The 16906-nt window shown below is 33.9% G+C and overlaps 3 protein-coding genes across 3 annotated transcripts; all 3 read right to left on the bottom strand.

The window, feature by feature from the left end:
• Window positions 1-1240: 1240 nt before the first annotated feature.
• On the bottom strand, window positions 1241-4645 carry LOC115954824 (UDP-glycosyltransferase 76B1-like). Its single transcript, XM_031072776.1, has 2 exons — window positions 4053-4645; window positions 1241-2340 (listed from the first exon to the last, which is right to left on the bottom strand). The coding sequence occupies exons 1-2, from the start codon at window positions 4546-4548 to the stop codon at window positions 1436-1438; spliced, it is 1401 nt and encodes a 466-aa protein (XP_030928636.1). The 5' UTR covers window positions 4549-4645; the 3' UTR covers window positions 1241-1435.
• A 2344-nt stretch (window positions 4646-6989) lies between these two features.
• Window positions 6990-12256, bottom strand: LOC115955850 (UDP-glycosyltransferase 76B1-like). Its single transcript, XM_031074221.1, has 2 exons — window positions 11716-12256; window positions 6990-8085 (listed from the first exon to the last, which is right to left on the bottom strand). Exons 1-2 carry the CDS (start codon window positions 12209-12211, stop codon window positions 7181-7183), a joined length of 1401 nt encoding a protein of 466 aa, XP_030930081.1. The 5' UTR covers window positions 12212-12256; the 3' UTR covers window positions 6990-7180.
• Window positions 12257-13894: 1638 nt separating this feature from the next.
• Window positions 13895-16906, bottom strand: LOC115955851 (UDP-glycosyltransferase 76F1-like). Its single transcript, XM_031074222.1, has 2 exons — window positions 16302-16906; window positions 13895-14813 (listed from the first exon to the last, which is right to left on the bottom strand). The coding sequence occupies exons 1-2, from the start codon at window positions 16795-16797 to the stop codon at window positions 14563-14565; spliced, it is 747 nt and encodes a 248-aa protein (XP_030930082.1). The 5' UTR covers window positions 16798-16906; the 3' UTR covers window positions 13895-14562.

Here is a 16906-nt window from a genome sequence, read left to right as displayed (position 1 = left end):
CTAGGTGCTTCATTCTGTATTTATATTTTTTGGCTTATGATGTATTTTTGTTTTTGATTAGATTGTTCATGATAGGGGGAGATACATTGATGAAATATGTTTCTTGTTTCACATTGTTTATTGATTTATATTTATGAGCTTATTCATGATATATGTCTTTATTTTTTATGTTATGTGAAATCAAGAAGTCACTTTATTTTACTTGTATTTTCCACGCATGAATTTATGTGTTTGTTAAGTGTTACAGGAATATACAGGTTGATTCAGTCGTGCTGCTATTTACACTTGCAACTGATAAATGGTAGTTAGGTTGAATTTGTTATGTTGGGCAAATTTTTCTAATGGGTTGTTTTTATGTAACTTTGAGCAATTTCTTTAGTTTGTGTTTTGTCACGGATTACCAAATGGGGAGTTTGTTAAATTCTAAGGAATTAGGAACTAGGAACTAATGTATTAGAACTTCATTTTGTAATGTTAGCAAATCATGATCAAAACGTTTTGTCTTATTTAGACTTGCTCAAAATATGTTTTTTTATGTAAAGTTAGAATCGAGTTACTGCAGGATTTATTGTGTAAATCTGCTTAGCTCGATCGATCGAAAGTCGTGCAGATTGTTTTTTCGGCAGAATTTCCAACTCAGCCCAAATCCGTTTGACGTATAGGGTTTTAAGTTTTGTATTAAGTATAAAAGGAAAAACCCTAACCACGTTTTAGGATTGCTCTTTATGCTCTGTGTGTGTGTGTGTGTGTGTGAATCTTCTGTGAGATTTAGAAGTGTTTGCTTTCACATACACTTAGGGTTTCCAATCTCAAGATAGATGTGAGAGCTTGGTAATCAATTCAGTTGCTGCTTCAAGAGCTTAAAGATACACAAGCAGGAGTGCTTGTACTTACTGTAAATCCAAGAAAGAAGTAGTCCATGGACTCGAAGCTGTCACGTGATCGTGGTAGTAAGTTTCCTACTCGAGGTAGCAATAGAATATTAGTGGTCTAAGTCGCTATTGTATAAATTTCAATTCTTTCATAGTGGATTCGTTTTACCTTGAAGATAACTAGGTTAAATTCCACCCTAGGTTTTTTACCGATTTGGTTTTCCTAGGTTATCATATTGTTGTATTCTTTATTTTCCGCACTTTACAATAATACGATATATGTGTATAATACGATATATGTGTGTTAACCTAGATTTGATAATTTGACTAAGTAATCACTTGACTAATTAACTAGGTTAATCTGGTTGTGTTTTAAGGGATCTAAAAACAATCAGTTTTCCTAGTCAAAAGTTTACAATAATGAGTAAAAATTGGACAAAATATTTTGTCACAAAGTGCCAATGCTTAGAACTGAAAAGTACAACATAAGATATCGAGTGAAACTCTTGTAGACCCTTCGAATGCCCCAAACCAAATAAGTTCAAAACTCTTGCAACAAGGTGTCACTGAGAATGGAAGACAAATGATTCTAGTTTAGAAATATGACTAACCAAGCTGTCCAAGTTTTGGAGTGAAGAACCACCCTGTTGCAGGCAAAATTTTGCCTTCTCCTTCAACTTTGAAATTCTGTCTCTAATCTCCTCCCCTTCTTTCTCCACCATCAATCTTCTAATGCACCTCTCTATCTCCAATCTGTCCGATCCATTCTCTAGCTGCAGACCAACCTTCCAAACTTGGCTAACATACTTGGCATTTACCTTTTGGTCGGTGAAACAAGGCATACAAATCATAGGGACCCCCTCACATATACTCTCCAATGTTGAATTCCAACCACTGTGAGTCCAAAATGCACCTACAGCTGGGTGGGCCAGCACTTCCAGCTGAGGAGCCCATTTTATAATATGAGCCCTTCCATTCAATGTCTCAAGGAACCCACTTGGCAATGGTTCGAGCCATTCCGAGCCACGGACTAATCCAGGTCGAACCACCCACAAGAAGGGCTGATTGCTATTGGCTAGCCCCCAAGCAATCTCCAAAAATTGGGCTTCACTTAAGGCCGCTAAGCTCCCAAAGCTTGCATAGATTACAGATTTAGGAGCTTGTTTGTCTAGCCAGGAAATGGAACTTTGGTCTTGGGCTAACAAGCTACTTGAAGAAGAGGTTAGATAGTATTTGTGAAATGGGCCTATTGGGAAGATTGGATTTGGAAATTCTTGGCGCAATGTGTCAAGTTCAGACTGCTCAAGCTCTTCAAAGGAGTTCCAAATGATTCCTGAAGAGGCCTTGCTTTCATTGACCATGCCAGCTATAATTTCATAAAATGAATCAGGGTCCACATTGTCCATCACTGGGAGGTCTTTGACTTTGAGAGGTGGAAGCTCTGCCACTGGCTCTTCTAATTGAGAATCTGATAACAAAAAAAGTGGCATATGCAGTAGAGATTTAGAGTAATGCTAATACAACATTTTTTACAACTTATTTGACAAGTTATTGATCCTCAAATTGACCCATTAATGAAACTACTTTATTGTTTACTACTCTTAACTTGCCGGAAGCGATGGTAGATTGGTGATTAGTTGAAAAAATTACTGTATGATACAATCTCATAGAGCATCATCTCACAATATGTGAGTTTTATAACTGTGTAGAGTGTGTCCACCATATGTATAAGAGAGGCGCTCCGTGATATGTCTCATGAGATACTTTCTTAATCAATTGAGCTCACTCAATAAGTGATACTTACCTACTAGCTCTCTTTTATAATTGAACCATGTCATTTTCAATTTTGAGCTAAGAAAAAACCGTGAAAATTTGTGCTATAACCTCTCGATCAATTTTATTTAGCAAAAAAATAAAAAATACCGTTTTCAGTGTGAATGAACAATTTGCACTCAATAACATTTTGTCAATACCTTAAATTATTTAAATTTTCAAACATCCATCAGTCTTAACAATTGCAATCTAAGCTAATTTGAATTTGACGTCATTCTCTTATGTGAAAGGATAATATCGCTGCCACCAAAATTTTGGTTGCCTCACAATTTGTGTAGTAACGATGAAAGATATGCTTCGAGTCAGCATTGAGGTTATTACTTTTGGGTTAAAATATACTTTTTATTCGTTCTCAAAAAAATATATATACTTTTTAATTTTATTCCAAAAATATATTCTAATTTCTCTTTTAGTCCTTAAAATTTTAATTGTTCTATTTCTATCCTAGAATTCTAAAAATGTTTTAATTTTCATCCATCCATCCGCTTTTATTAAGCTTAGAGACAAAAATAAAACTAGGATAATATTCCAGAGACAAAAATAGAACCACAATGACATCGTTTTTGTCCCTAAAATATATTTTTTAGTGCTTTTTTTTTATTATTTAGGGTATGTATTATGTGAGACACATCAGCAAAATGATTTGCGTATGTATGGATAGAAATGATTTTAGGGACAGAATTATTTAGACGCAAATCATTTCTATCCATACACATCAACAAATTATGTGCGTCTGCATTTGGATTGTTCTACATTTTTGGCTTTATTTTTTTTTTTTTTTTAAGTTTGGCACCTGTCCCACTGTTTATGGGACATTAACGGTGCAATCAGACCGATGAACAATAAATTCATTAATAAACAGTAATAAAAAAAATTTATTGTTTTTAGTTTTCAATATAATATATGATTTCTAAACGCACGCTAAATTACAACATGATAAATTGGGGACATTTTAAGTTTTTATAGAGAAAAATATAATTTTTTTAATTTCTAAAAACAAGAATGAATCATCCATTATATTTCAAGGATTTAAATTATATTGTTTCTCCTCTTTTACCTTATTTTTATTAGTAATAACAATATAAGCACTCTAAATGAAAGTATTTTATAAATATAGTTAGCAGTTATCTAATTAACATTTGTCAGTGAATTATTTTATAAAAATTTTGATACTACTTTTATGAAAAATAAAAAAAAAAAATTATCAGAAATTATGTTAATAACGGTGTTATTGATCACATTAGCTAATGGATCATGTTCAGACTAGCATCGGATTGGATCCATCTGGACCTCATTCCTAGTTTTTCTCACCTATATCCTACATATAAATGAGAAGGAACAACATACCTTGTATGGGAAAGTAACCCCTTTCCCTTAGCAGTGGAAATGCATCAAAAACAACAAAAGAGGAAAGACCACCAGTCCTCAAAACAACCCTCGGGAGCCTAAGACTGTCAGCAACAGCTTGAGTGAAGTAAAAGAAGGCATCTGAGATTAAACAAGAAATAGTTTCCTCTGAGACATCAGACAAGAGCTTAACCATGCAATCCCGGAAAGGCTCTACACATTTGGTGTTGAGGAGTTTAGCAAGAGCTAAAACATCTTTTGAAGAGGCTTCAGATTCCAAGATGCCATCTTGGATGGAGTGGAATGTAAAGTTGGGAAAGTTTGAAGGGTTGAGAGAGTTGAAGTTTGTGTGTATTATGGTGATGGAGAAGCCTTTGGAGTGAAGAATGGTTGCAAGTAGTAGCATAGGGTTTATATGGCCTTGGAATGGCAATGGAAAAAGTACCAATCTGCGGCCCTTCCTTTGCTCCATTTGGGTGTCTATTTGGTTCTCCATATGATTGTTGCTTCTATGTTGTTGAAGACTTGCTTCTATTTATCAAGAAAGGCTGCCTGCCCTTCAATGCCCACTTGCCTAGAGGACCTGAAATTTAATTCTATTTAAAAGGAGCAAAGGTAATGCAACTGAAAGAGGTTCTGTCGGCATCGGAACTTGTACATGTCTGTCCATATTGCACGTGATTTAAGAATAGTATAGTAAAATATCGTAGTAAAATAAATTTTGGGTGATGTTAACTACTGCCTTAAAACACTTAAAAAATTCGTTTTAGGAAAGTTTTAACATCATTTTTATAAGAAATGAAAAAAATTGTCAAAATATTAATTATTTTTTTTCTTTTTTCATAAAAAAATTTTTTAACTAAATTCTTAATCAATACCCTAAAGACACTTGTTAATATTTTTCATTTTTAAATATATAAATAATGTCGTTAGATCAATTTTTAATAAAAAAATTACTAATAAAAAAATTTATAAATCCATAAACAGTTCAAAGACCCACCGGTATAAAGCCACAGAAACTGAAAAAACGCGCTAAGAAAAAGTAAAACGCTGGATATGAAGACAAAAACGTCAATCCAAACGCATAATTAGTTTAGGTTCAATGCGTCAAGTACATTGAACCCGGCCAATGCTGCCAGAATATATCATAGAAATCATGAATTAAGATAATAAATTTATAGTGTATGTCGGTACTGGAGCCGTGATTTCCACGGCTCTAGTACCATAAATTTATTGTCTTAATTCATGATTCCTATGATATATTCCTGCACCATCTCAAGTCGTGTACGGGAGGTATTCGACCTAAACTAAGTCGTAGTAAAATAGCTTGACTTACTAAAAGAAGACGTAGTTAATAAATCATAACATCGTTTTTATGAGAAATATAAAATATTTATTAATGTTATTTATTATTTTATCATTCTTTTAATAAAATATTTTTAAAAATAACTTTTAAACCATTACCATTAGTTAACATTTCTCATTAAAAAATATTGACAATTTAATATTAGAAATACTAACCCAAATTTCTTTTTTTAACTGCTTGCCTTCAAAATATATTTCTTGGATGGGCCTTACTAATTTGCTTATCTTAGTTTCTTTAAAAAATTAATGATAATAATAAAAATGATAGTTTTATTGAGACATTTCAGAAGTTACATAAGAAATCATAATACTGGGGCATTCCATCATTCATCAAAAAAAATAAAGACTTCTTTCCCATATATTGCAAACGCTAGGAAAGCATGAGTAGAGAATTTACAAGCACAAAAAGATATCGTTGTATACTTTTGGATTTTTCTTCTAATGTCATCAAGAATTAGCCCAACAGAAGAATAGCATAAAATACCAACACTAGTGCCCTTGCCTCTTTTTTAGAACCAAAGCAGCCAACTCACTTATGAGGGAGAAAAAAACATTATGTTTAGTATTAGGGTAAGTTAGCGAATCTTGGATTTAGATTTAGACTATGAATAAATTATGCTAATGCTCTTTCTTGATCAAAGTGCTAGCCTGCCCTTTCTTCTTGAATGTGTTGATTTCAATAATAAAACTTTACTTTTGTCACTAGAAGTTAACACTAGAAGTCAGACAATAAAAAAAAAAAAGAAGCTAGATATCTTTGTTTTTGCTAGAAATGGACGTACTATGATTTAACTTGTTAAGGAATTGGATATTATTTATCTTATTCCGAAGTAAAATAGGATCAAGCTTAGAGTTGTGAAGAGCGAAAAAGCCCAAAGAGCAAATTGGGTTGGAACAAATTTCTAAGATTTCTCATTGGATCAAATTTGCTTCACCTCTTCCTAGTGCCTTGAGATGGGCTAAAGTAATTATTAGGTACCCTCTCAAAGTCAATGATATGGTATTCTCTTCTCTTACATTCATGATAAGATTCATCATAAACGAAAAAGAAATGAGCACAACATCTCACAATACTCCAAAAATATTTAATAATGTAAAATATATATTTAAATTGACATTAAGGGTATCTCCACAGGACCACAAGGATAAATATCAAAGGTTAAATCCCCAATGTCATCACAAAGCTCCTAGATGGCCAATTCAAGGGTGAACTTTGTATTAAGTAATTTACGCCCAAAATATGGCATGCTTAGGATTTAGACCCAATTCTACCAAAGGAAAAGGGATTTTAAATTTTAATTCTGAAGTTTGAAAAAAAAAAGTCAGAAAGCTCTAGCATGGATTAATTTTCAGGTAATGCATGGGCTGGCCAAATACGATTGCGAGCAATTCTATTGAGGGAACCTTTGGTTTTGCAAAAATAGTCCAGCTATATTCCAAGGAGCACTTGCAACCATTGGTCTATCTATTTTTTTACCTTATTACTCTGGCCAAAATCTAGCGTGCTAGTTTTCGGGTTAGGTTGAAGCGTCAAAGTTTTCCTATTAAAACAATGACAAAACTTAGATACAATTCTTTAAATGTCTTACATTAAATTTTTCAATTAAATTCAAATACAAGTACTTAAAATTTATTTCTTCTCAAGGAAGAGAATAATTTTTGTGCCAATGCTTAAAACTTAAAAGTACATCATAAGATAACGATTGAAATTCTTGTAGACCCTTCAAATGCCCCAAACCAAATAAGTCCAAAGCCGACTGGTGTCATTGAGATTGGAAGACAAATGATTCTAGTTTAGATATATGACTAACCAAGCTGTCCAGGTTTTTGAGTGAAGAACCACCTTGTTGCAAGCAAAATTTTGCCTTCTCCTTCAATTTTGAAATTCTTTCTCTAATCTCCTCGCCTTCTTTCTCCACCATTAATCTTTTAATGTACCTCTCTATCTCCAATCTGTCCAGTCCATTCTCTAGCTGCAGACCAACCTTCCAAATTTGGCTAACATACTTGGCATTTACCTTTTGGTCAGAGAAAAAAGGCATACAAATCATAGGGACCCCCTCACATATACTCTCCAATGTTGAATTCCAACCATTGTGAGTCCAAAATGCGCCTACAGCTGGGTGGGCCAGCACTTCCAGCTGAGGAGCCCATTTTATAATATGAGCCCTTCCATTCAATGTCTCAAGGAACCCACTTGGCAATGGTTCGAGCCATTCCGAGCCACGGACTAATCCAGGTCGAACCACCCACAAGAAGGGTTGATTGCTATTGGCTAGCCCCCAAGCAATCTCCAAAAATTGGGATTCACTTAAGGCCGCTAAGCTCCCAAAGCTTGCATAGATTACGGATTTAGGAGCTTGTTTGTCTAGCCAGGAAATCGAACTTTGGTCTTGGGCTAATAAGCTACTTGAAGAAGAGGTTAGATAGTATTTGTGAAATGGGCCTATTGGGAAGATTGGAATGGGAAATTCTTGGCGTAATGTGTCAAGTTCAGATTGCTCAAGCTCTTCAAAGGAGTTCCAGATGATTCCCGAAGAGGCCTTGCTTTCATTGACCATGCCAACTACAATTTCATAAAATGAATTAGGGTCCACCGAGTTGATCACTGGGAGGTCTTTTACTTTGAGAGGTGGAAGCTCTGCCACTAGCTCTTCTAATTGAGAATCTGATAACAAAAAAGTGGCATATATTAACCAAGGAAAAGTCTAGGACCACATAATTTTTCACAACTTCTTGTCACAATTGTAACATGGCAAGGTGTAATTGATAAAGAAAAAATTGTAAGTCCATGTATAAGTGATAATTAATCACTCACAATCTGCCACGTTAGAGTTGTGGCAAAAAAACTGTGTAATAATTTGTGGTCCTAGAACTATTCATTAACCATCCATAATAAAAAACTTTTTATGGAAAATTGAAAAATGTTATTAAATCAATTAATTATTTTTTTCATTTTTCTATAAAAAATTTCTTAAAATAGTTTACTTACATATGCCCTTAGATCATATATTAGTAAAACCATATACTATATATATATATATATATATATATATATATATATTGGTATCACGATTTCACTCCAAACCAAAAATCCTCACCACACGTCTGTCGCTGCCATAAAAATTGGTTGCCTCACTGTTCTTCCAATGATGAAAGATATGCTTCGAGTCAGCATTGAGGCTATCTACTTTTTGGTTAAAATATACTTTTTATTCCTAAAATATATTCCAGTTTCTATTTTAGTCCTTAAAATTTTAAGATTTCTATATTTATCCTGAAATTTTAAAAATGTTTTAGTTTTCATCCCTCCATCATCCATTTCTATTAAGCTTAGGGACAAAAATTAAAAATTAGTTTATGTTAAGGAATGCCCTTAAGATATTTGTTAATTGACAATTTTGAAAAAGTTTTGATACCACTTTTATAAAATATATCAAAAAATCTATCAATAAAATCAGTTACTTATTTCTTTTCCCATAAAAAGTTTATAAAAATATTTCCTAAATCAATATCCTTAGGGGTTTTTATTAACTTTCCCTTTAAAATGTAATGATATTAGAGACAAAAATAAAACATGGATGATATTCCAGGGACAAAAATAGAACCACAGCGATATTGTTTTTGTCCCTAAAATATATTTCTTTTCTTTTTTTAGAATCTCCTAAAATATATTTCATGTGTTTTTTTTTTTTTTTCTTCTTCTTCTTTAGAATGTGTTCTATTAGACAAATCAACCAAAAGTTTAATAAAAGTGGACAAAATGATAAAATGGGGAACATTTTAAGTTTTCATAGACAAAGATATAATTTTTTAAATTCTAGAAACAAGAATAGATCATCCATCATATTTCAAGGTAATATATTTCAACGATAAAAATAATACTTTGTTTCCACTATCTATCTTATTTTTATTAGTACTAACAATATAAACACTCTATCTCAAAGAAATGATTGTTCACAAAATGCATGTCAAAACAGCATTTTTAAATGGTGATTTAGATTAAGAAATTTACATGGACCAACCAGAGGGTTTTGAGGTTCAAGGACAAGAAAATAAAGTGTGTAAACTTAGAAAATCATTATATGGTTTGAAACAAGCTCCTAACAATGACATGAAAATTTTGATAATACTTTAATTTCTAAAGGAGTTGTTTTGAACAAATATAATAGATGTGTGTATAGTCAATTTTCTGGTGATAACGATATTATTATATGCCTATATGCGGATAATATGTTAATTTTGGGAATTGATATAAATGTTGTGAAAAATACTAAAGATCTTTTATCTTCAAACTTTGATATGAAAGACATTGGAGTGGCAAATGCAATTTTGGGAATAAAAATCATAAAAATAGAGAAGGGATTATACTTTCCTAATCACACTATGTTGAGAAAGTACTTAAAAAATTCTATCATTTTGATTGTGACCTTGTGAGAACTCCACATACATATAAAAAAATATAGAGGGTCTCCTATTGCACAATCTGAGTATGCAAAAATTATTGGTAGTATGAGGTTTCAAATGAATTGGACATGCCCTGACATTGCATATGTTGTTAGTGGACTTAGTAGATATACACATAATTCTATCTATGAACATTAGAATGCACTAATCGTCTCTTGAGATATTTGAAAGGCACCATGAATTTGGGCCTTACATATATAGATCGTCCAACAATATTAGAAGGCTATTGTGATACAAATTGTATATCAAATAACAATGAGACCAACCCCACTAGTGGTTATGTTTTCACCCTAGGTGGAGGAGCTATATCTTGGAAGTCTTCTAAACAAACCTGTAATGCTAAATCAACTATAGAGCCTAAGTTTGTTGCTTTAAAAAAGGCAGGTACTAAAGCTGAGTTGTTTAGAAATCTACTTGCCGATATACCAAAATGGGATAAGCCATTACCATCAATATCATTGTGATTCCCAAGCTGCAATTGCAAGTGCAAAAACTAAAATTTATAATGGGAAGAAGAGACATACAAATAAAATGGCACAATATAGTACGGCAACTCATAAGCAATGGTGTAATTTCCATGGAGTTTGCACGATTAGAAAATAATCTTACGGATCTTCTGACCAAAGGGCTAACTAGACAATTTGTCTATGATACATCGAAGGGGATGGGACTTAATCGCATTGAGTGAATCACCCATGATGACAATCCAACCTATATCAACAAAAGGTTCAATGGGCATCATGGAGATATTCAAAATAACACTGTCAATGAGAATCTCACTATCCCTACTATGGTGTAGATAGTGCTTACTACCAAACTAGTGAGGTTGACTTTTATGACTCTTAATGAATTCATAGCCTTTATAGGTAGTGTGTGGTAGCACACACTTAATGAATTCTACTATGTGAGTTTGGAGGTGGGGCCACCTCCTATGAGAGTGAGGGCAAACTTTCTAGAGCACTCATGAAATCCAGATAGGGTGCATGGCCAAAATGTGCCAAATTTAGAACTCATTTAAGAATTCACAAGCAAAGATGTTCATATTCTTGTGGCTCATGAAACTGGTTCAAGATCTTGTATCACCAAGATTTTGTGAACTCTAGACTATAAATACCAAGTGTTGATTCAAAGTCCACAAGACATCAACACTAATTCATCTTGTGATTGCCCAATTTTTGAAAAATAAAAATTAAATTTTAAAACATGTGGGGGATTATTAGGTATGTTCAAAGCTTCAGCCCATAGTCTTTTGTTAGAAAGCCCAAGCCCATGCTCTAGAATTTTCCTTGGCTGGCATAGGAATTTTTGGCAGCAAACAAAACCCACAATCATCTTACTCTTATATTTTTCCCTCTATCATATACTAAATATATGAGATTAGTTGCAAATGATCAAAAACATATTACTCTTATATTTTTCCCTCTATCATATACTAAATATATTCAATTTGGGCATATAAGACGAATTCAAAACTCTGTTTGTGAGTTGTATCCTGGAAAGTGACCACTTAAGCCATATGCACTCTAGTGGGGTGAAATCGTTTCTTAAGAATAGCCGATTTAGTTCCGTGCCTTAGCGATAAGTTTTTACTTAATCCTTAATTTTATATGTTTTTACACTTTTCTATTTTGTTTTATAAGTTAATATATGCATATCCTTGTTTTACTTATATATTATTGAAATTGCTTTGTAAATTTGTTAATTAATTTGAGCAATCTTCTAGACTATATTTCCAACATTTCAGACTAGTATTGGATTGGATCCATCTAGACCTCATTCTTAGGTGTTTTCACACCTATGTCCTACACATAAATGAGAAGGAACAACATACCTTGTATGGGGAGGTAACCCCTTTCCCTTAGTAGTGGAAATGCAGCAAAAACAACAAAAGAGGAAAGACCACCAGTCCTCAAAACAACCCTTGGGAGCTTAAGATTCTCAGCAACAGCTTGAGTGAAGTAAAAGAGAGCATCTGAGATTAAACAAGAAATAGGTTCCTCTGAGGCATCAGACAAGAGCTTATCCATGCAGTCCCGGAAAGGATCTGTACATTTGATGTTGAGGAGTTTAATAAGAGCTACAATATCTGATGAAGAGGCTTCAGATTCCAATAAGCCTTCTGGGATGGAGTGGAATGTAAAGTTGGGATAATGTGAAGGGTTGAGAGAGTTGAAGTTTGTGTGTATTATGGTGATGGAGAAGCCTTTGGAGTGAAGAATGGTTGCAAGTAGTAGCATGGGGTTTATATGGCCTTGGAATGGCACTGGAAAGAGTACCAATCTGCGGCCCTTCCTTTGCTCCATTTGGGTGTCTATTTGGTTCTCCATATGATTGTGCTTCTATGTTGTTGTTGAAGACTTGCTTCAATAGCTCTATTTATTAAAAAAGACTTCCTTCAACGCCAAGCGGACCCGAAATTTAAATATGGGCAAAAATGGCCAAATGCCATGTCTTGTCAAAATTTGTGACAAATTAACATTATTTCAAAAATATTTAACAATATATTACTTTTTTAGTTCTCAAATTTCACAAAATTAAATTTTATATAATACTCGGGTTTAGTAAATTCAAATTCCTAAGTAAATCACTAGCACAACATTACTGAAATTTGTGCAATTAATAAAATAATATAATACTTAATATTACAGAAATTGAGCACTTTCTATAGTATCCCAGCTTAACAAAGTTAAGTAAATTGTTTTTCTTCTTTTCTCTTTCTTTTTCTTTTTTCTACTTTTTGTTTCGTAGAAAAAGTAATACAGTACTCGTACAAAACTTTTCCTGCAAAGCTACCTCTATTCAATAAGTAAGACACTGTATCATATTTAAAAATGTATTTCTTGAGCATGGGTCTACCGTCGGGTGCCGACGCTCACATGTCCAGCCCACTCTTTTGCTTAGCTCATTACAGCCCGGCTCAACAATTTTGAGAGTTCTAAATAAAAATTTTAAATTGAGTACTTTTATATTTAAATATTAATCAAATAATATATTTTTTGAATTTTTTATTTAAAATCTATTTTCCTAATTTTTTAAGATGCAAAATTGATATAATATAATTTATAATAATAAATAAAGTGAGAAATCCTGTTCAGAAAAATTAAAAAATTAAAAAAGTGAGAAACCGGTTGTCTTATATGGGCTGCACTGCACAGTTGCGCACTGTGCATCCCGTGCTGCTGTGCGCCTGTGCAGTGCAGGCTGTGCATTCCAGCCTGTACTCTTTGTCTTTTTTTTTTTTTTGAGTGTCTCCGGCCTGTACTCCAATCATTTTATGGCTAAGGTATCGTTTGAATTGGCTGAAACGCAGTGCGTCTGCGTTTCAGACCTCTTTTTATTATTAATTTTTTTTAAAGTTGATTTTGTTGACTTTCAGTGCATAAACAGTATATTTATGTACTATTTATGAATTCACAAATTTCACTTTTCAGTAATTTTTTTATTAAAAATAGGTCTCACAATACTATTTATATATTTAAAAATTATTTTACTACAGTGTTTTCAGTTTCAATTTTTAATTTCAGCAAAAATAAGTTCAATCCAAACGGACCCTAAAATCTTCTGTATTTTAAGGTACAATAAAGCATTTTTAATGCATTTTATTTACTAATAAAAGTGTTTAAAATTTGTTAATTAAAATATATAATTTTTTTTACAAGTGAGGCATTTCTTTTATTTGGAGGTCTTAGACGATTGCATCAATTGTATTATATATTGAGCCGACCCTAACTCATTAAATGAGCTTGTTGGACAAGTGCTGAGAAGTCAGCAAAGTGAAATGGGTTTGTACATATTTGTTCATGTGTAAGTTTGGACATGTGATTTAAGAAAAGAAAATGTCAAAGGAATCGTCACTTGAGACAATAATTTTATACTTCACTCCTGTTTCTCTTGCTACAAGAGGACAAGATAGACTAGCCTGGGGTAAGTCCACTCATGGCGGATTTGAACTCAAAAGTGCTTATCAAATTACTACTGGTAATGAAGTTGCCCCTTTTTCAGGCCAATGGGTGTGGAAAGTTAACATTCTTCCTCGGATTCAAACTTTTGTTTGGATGTGTCTGCATAGTAGCATTGGTGTGAAGGAATGCCTAGCTAAAAGGGGGGTGCTGGTGGATCCCGCTTGCCCGCTTTGTCTTGCTGATTCGGAGTCTATTATTCATGCTCTTAGGGACTGCAGCAAGGTTAGGGAGTTTTGGACTCAGCTGGGTGCCGAGGAGGTAAATTCATCTTTCTTTAGTGGCAATCTTCACCACTGGATCACCACTAATGGAAAGCTTAATACAAAAAAATTCAGAGACCATCCCCCTTGGAAAACCTCCTTCCTATTCGCTATTTGGCGCATAAGGAAGCATAGGAACAACATTGTTTTCAATAATAAAACATTCCAGCAGAACTTGGGTCATGAAATTTTCCGTGAAGCTATGGAGTATGAGCACTGTGTGAAGCTTCCTAAATTGGCTTCGGTTCAGGTGATAAAGAGGATTAGGTGGGAAAAGCCAGAGGTGGGCTGGTTCAGGCTTAATTCAGACGGTTCAGTTTTGGGCAATCCGGGCCCAGCAGGAAGTGGAGGTCTTATTCGAAATGGGGAGGGTGAATGGGTTTGTGGTTATGCTAGAAAGATTGGCACCACAACGAGCTTTGCTGCAGAACTATGCGGTCTTAGAGATGGAATTCTTCAATGTTTAAACCTCCAATTACCTGCTGTGGAGATTGAAATTGATGTTAAATCTATAATGGAGCTGCTGAATAATCCAAGAGCTACTGAAAGGGTTGTTTCTACCTTAGTGGACGATTGCAGGTACCTTATTTCCCAACTCCCGCGAGTTCGTGTTAAGCACTGTGTTAGAAAGGCCAATAGGTGTGCAGATGAATTGGCAAGGCTGGGTTCAAGGCAAGAAAATGATTTCCTTGTATTTAGAAGTCCGCCTGTGGATGTTTGGGATTTGCTCAAGGCTGATGCCAATGGTCTTTACTTTAACAGATTTTGTACTGAGCCTATTTTGGCTGGTTAGTTTTCAGTAATATATTCCCTTTTACCAAAAAAAATAAATAAAAAATAAAAATAATAATAATTTTATACTTTGAGTTCATAAAATAAAATATAAATAAATAAATAAAAATTATACTTCTAGTTTTGCAAAAATGGTCCAGCTATTCCAAGGTGCACTTGCCACCATTGATCTAACTATTTTACCTCATTACTCTGCCCAAAATCTGGACTGCTAGTTTTTGGGTTGGTTGAAGCATCAAAGTTTTCCTATTAAAATAATAACAAAACTAAGGTACAATTTTTTAAATAATTTATATTAAATTCTTCAATTAAATTTAAATACATAAGGACTTTGAATTTATTTATTCTCAAAGAGAGAATACTTTTTGTGCCAATGCTCAAAACTTAAAAGTACATCATAATATAACAATAATATAACAAGTGAAACTCTTGTAGACCCTTCAAATGCCCCAAACCAAATAAGTCCAAAGCCAACTGGTGTCACTAAGATTGAAAGATAAATGATTCTAGTTTAGATATATGACTAACCAAGTTGTCCAGGTGTAAAGAGGGAAATTCTCAACCTATTACAAGCTGACACATCATACTACCAAGTCTACAAAGTACAGCCAATTACAGAGAGCCAATTACAGAGTGCCACGTACTGCTATTAGGTTTTGCTATCACTATTCAGAAACCAACAAAAATTTTTAAGTGTCATTGAAATAAAGACCCAAAAAAACATGCAAAAAACCAATCACACATCAGTGTGTATAAGCAATGACTTAAGCAGGCCAGCGTGTGTAAGCAATGACACATGCCACAATTAACACGTATAAGCAATGAGATTTGGCACGTGTAAGTGATGACATAAGCGATCCAATCAATTGCTGACATGTGCCATCTTGAAAATCAAGACATTTCGACCAATCAAACAATGCCATGTATTTTGGAAAAAAAAAGTCTTAAAAATCCTCCACTCCGTCACATGTCACCCACCTACCCCAAACTCCTATAAATAGAAGTCTTCCTAAGGCATTTCCACATACACCAAGACATCTTGAAAGGCATCTTGAAACACACCAAGACATCTAGAAAAGTAAGTATTATTTGAGTCTGATTAACAAGTGCCCTTAAAATATTTATTAATGAACTATTTTAAGAAAGTTTTGATACCACTATCGTAGAAAAAGAAAAAATTATCAAAAAATTAGTTTTTTTTTTTTTTTTATCCCATAAAAACTTTCATTAACAAATCATCCAGTAACAACTAACAAATGAGCAACCAAAAGCGATTCCTCTAAGACAGTGTTATAAATCACACGATCATGTTCAGACTAGCATTGTATTGGATCCATCTAGACTTCATTCCTAGTTTTTCTCTCCTATATCCTACATACATATAAATGAGAAGGAACACATACCTTGTATGGGGAGGTAACCCCTTTCCCTTAGCAGTGGAAATGCAGCAAAAACAACAAAAGAGGAAAGACCACCAGTCCTCAAAACAACCCTTGGGAGCTTAAGACTGTCAGCAACGGCTTGAGTGAAGTAAAAGAGAGAATCTGAGATTAAACAAGAAATAGGTTCCTCTGAGGCATCAGACAAGAGCTTATCCATGCAGTCCCGGAAAGGATCTGTACATTTGATGTTGAGGAGTTTAGCAAGAGCTACAAGATCGGATGAAGAGGCTTCAGATTCCAATAAGCCATCTTGGATGGAGTGGAATGTAAAGTTGGGAAAGTTTGAAGGGTTGAGAGAGTTGAAGTTTGTGTGTATTATTGTGATGGAGAAGCCTTTGGAGTGAAGAATGGTTGCAAGTAGTAGCATAGGGTTTATATGGCCTTGGAATGGCAATGGAAAAAGTACCAATCTGCGGCCCTTCCTTTGCTCCATTTGGGTGTCTATTTGGTTCTCCATACGATTGTTGCTTCTATGTTGTTGAAGACTTGCTTCTATTTATCAAGAAAGGCTGCCTGCCCTTCAATGCCCACTTGCCTAGAGGACCTGAAATTTAATTCTATTTAAA

The sequence above is a fragment of the Quercus lobata genome, chromosome 8 (genome assembly GCF_001633185.2).
Source record: "Quercus lobata isolate SW786 chromosome 8, ValleyOak3.0 Primary Assembly, whole genome shotgun sequence".
NCBI classification, from domain to species: Eukaryota; Viridiplantae; Streptophyta; class Magnoliopsida; order Fagales; family Fagaceae; genus Quercus; species Quercus lobata.
The sequence above is the reverse complement of the archived record's forward strand: the minus strand, read 5'-3'. Positions and strand labels throughout refer to the sequence as shown.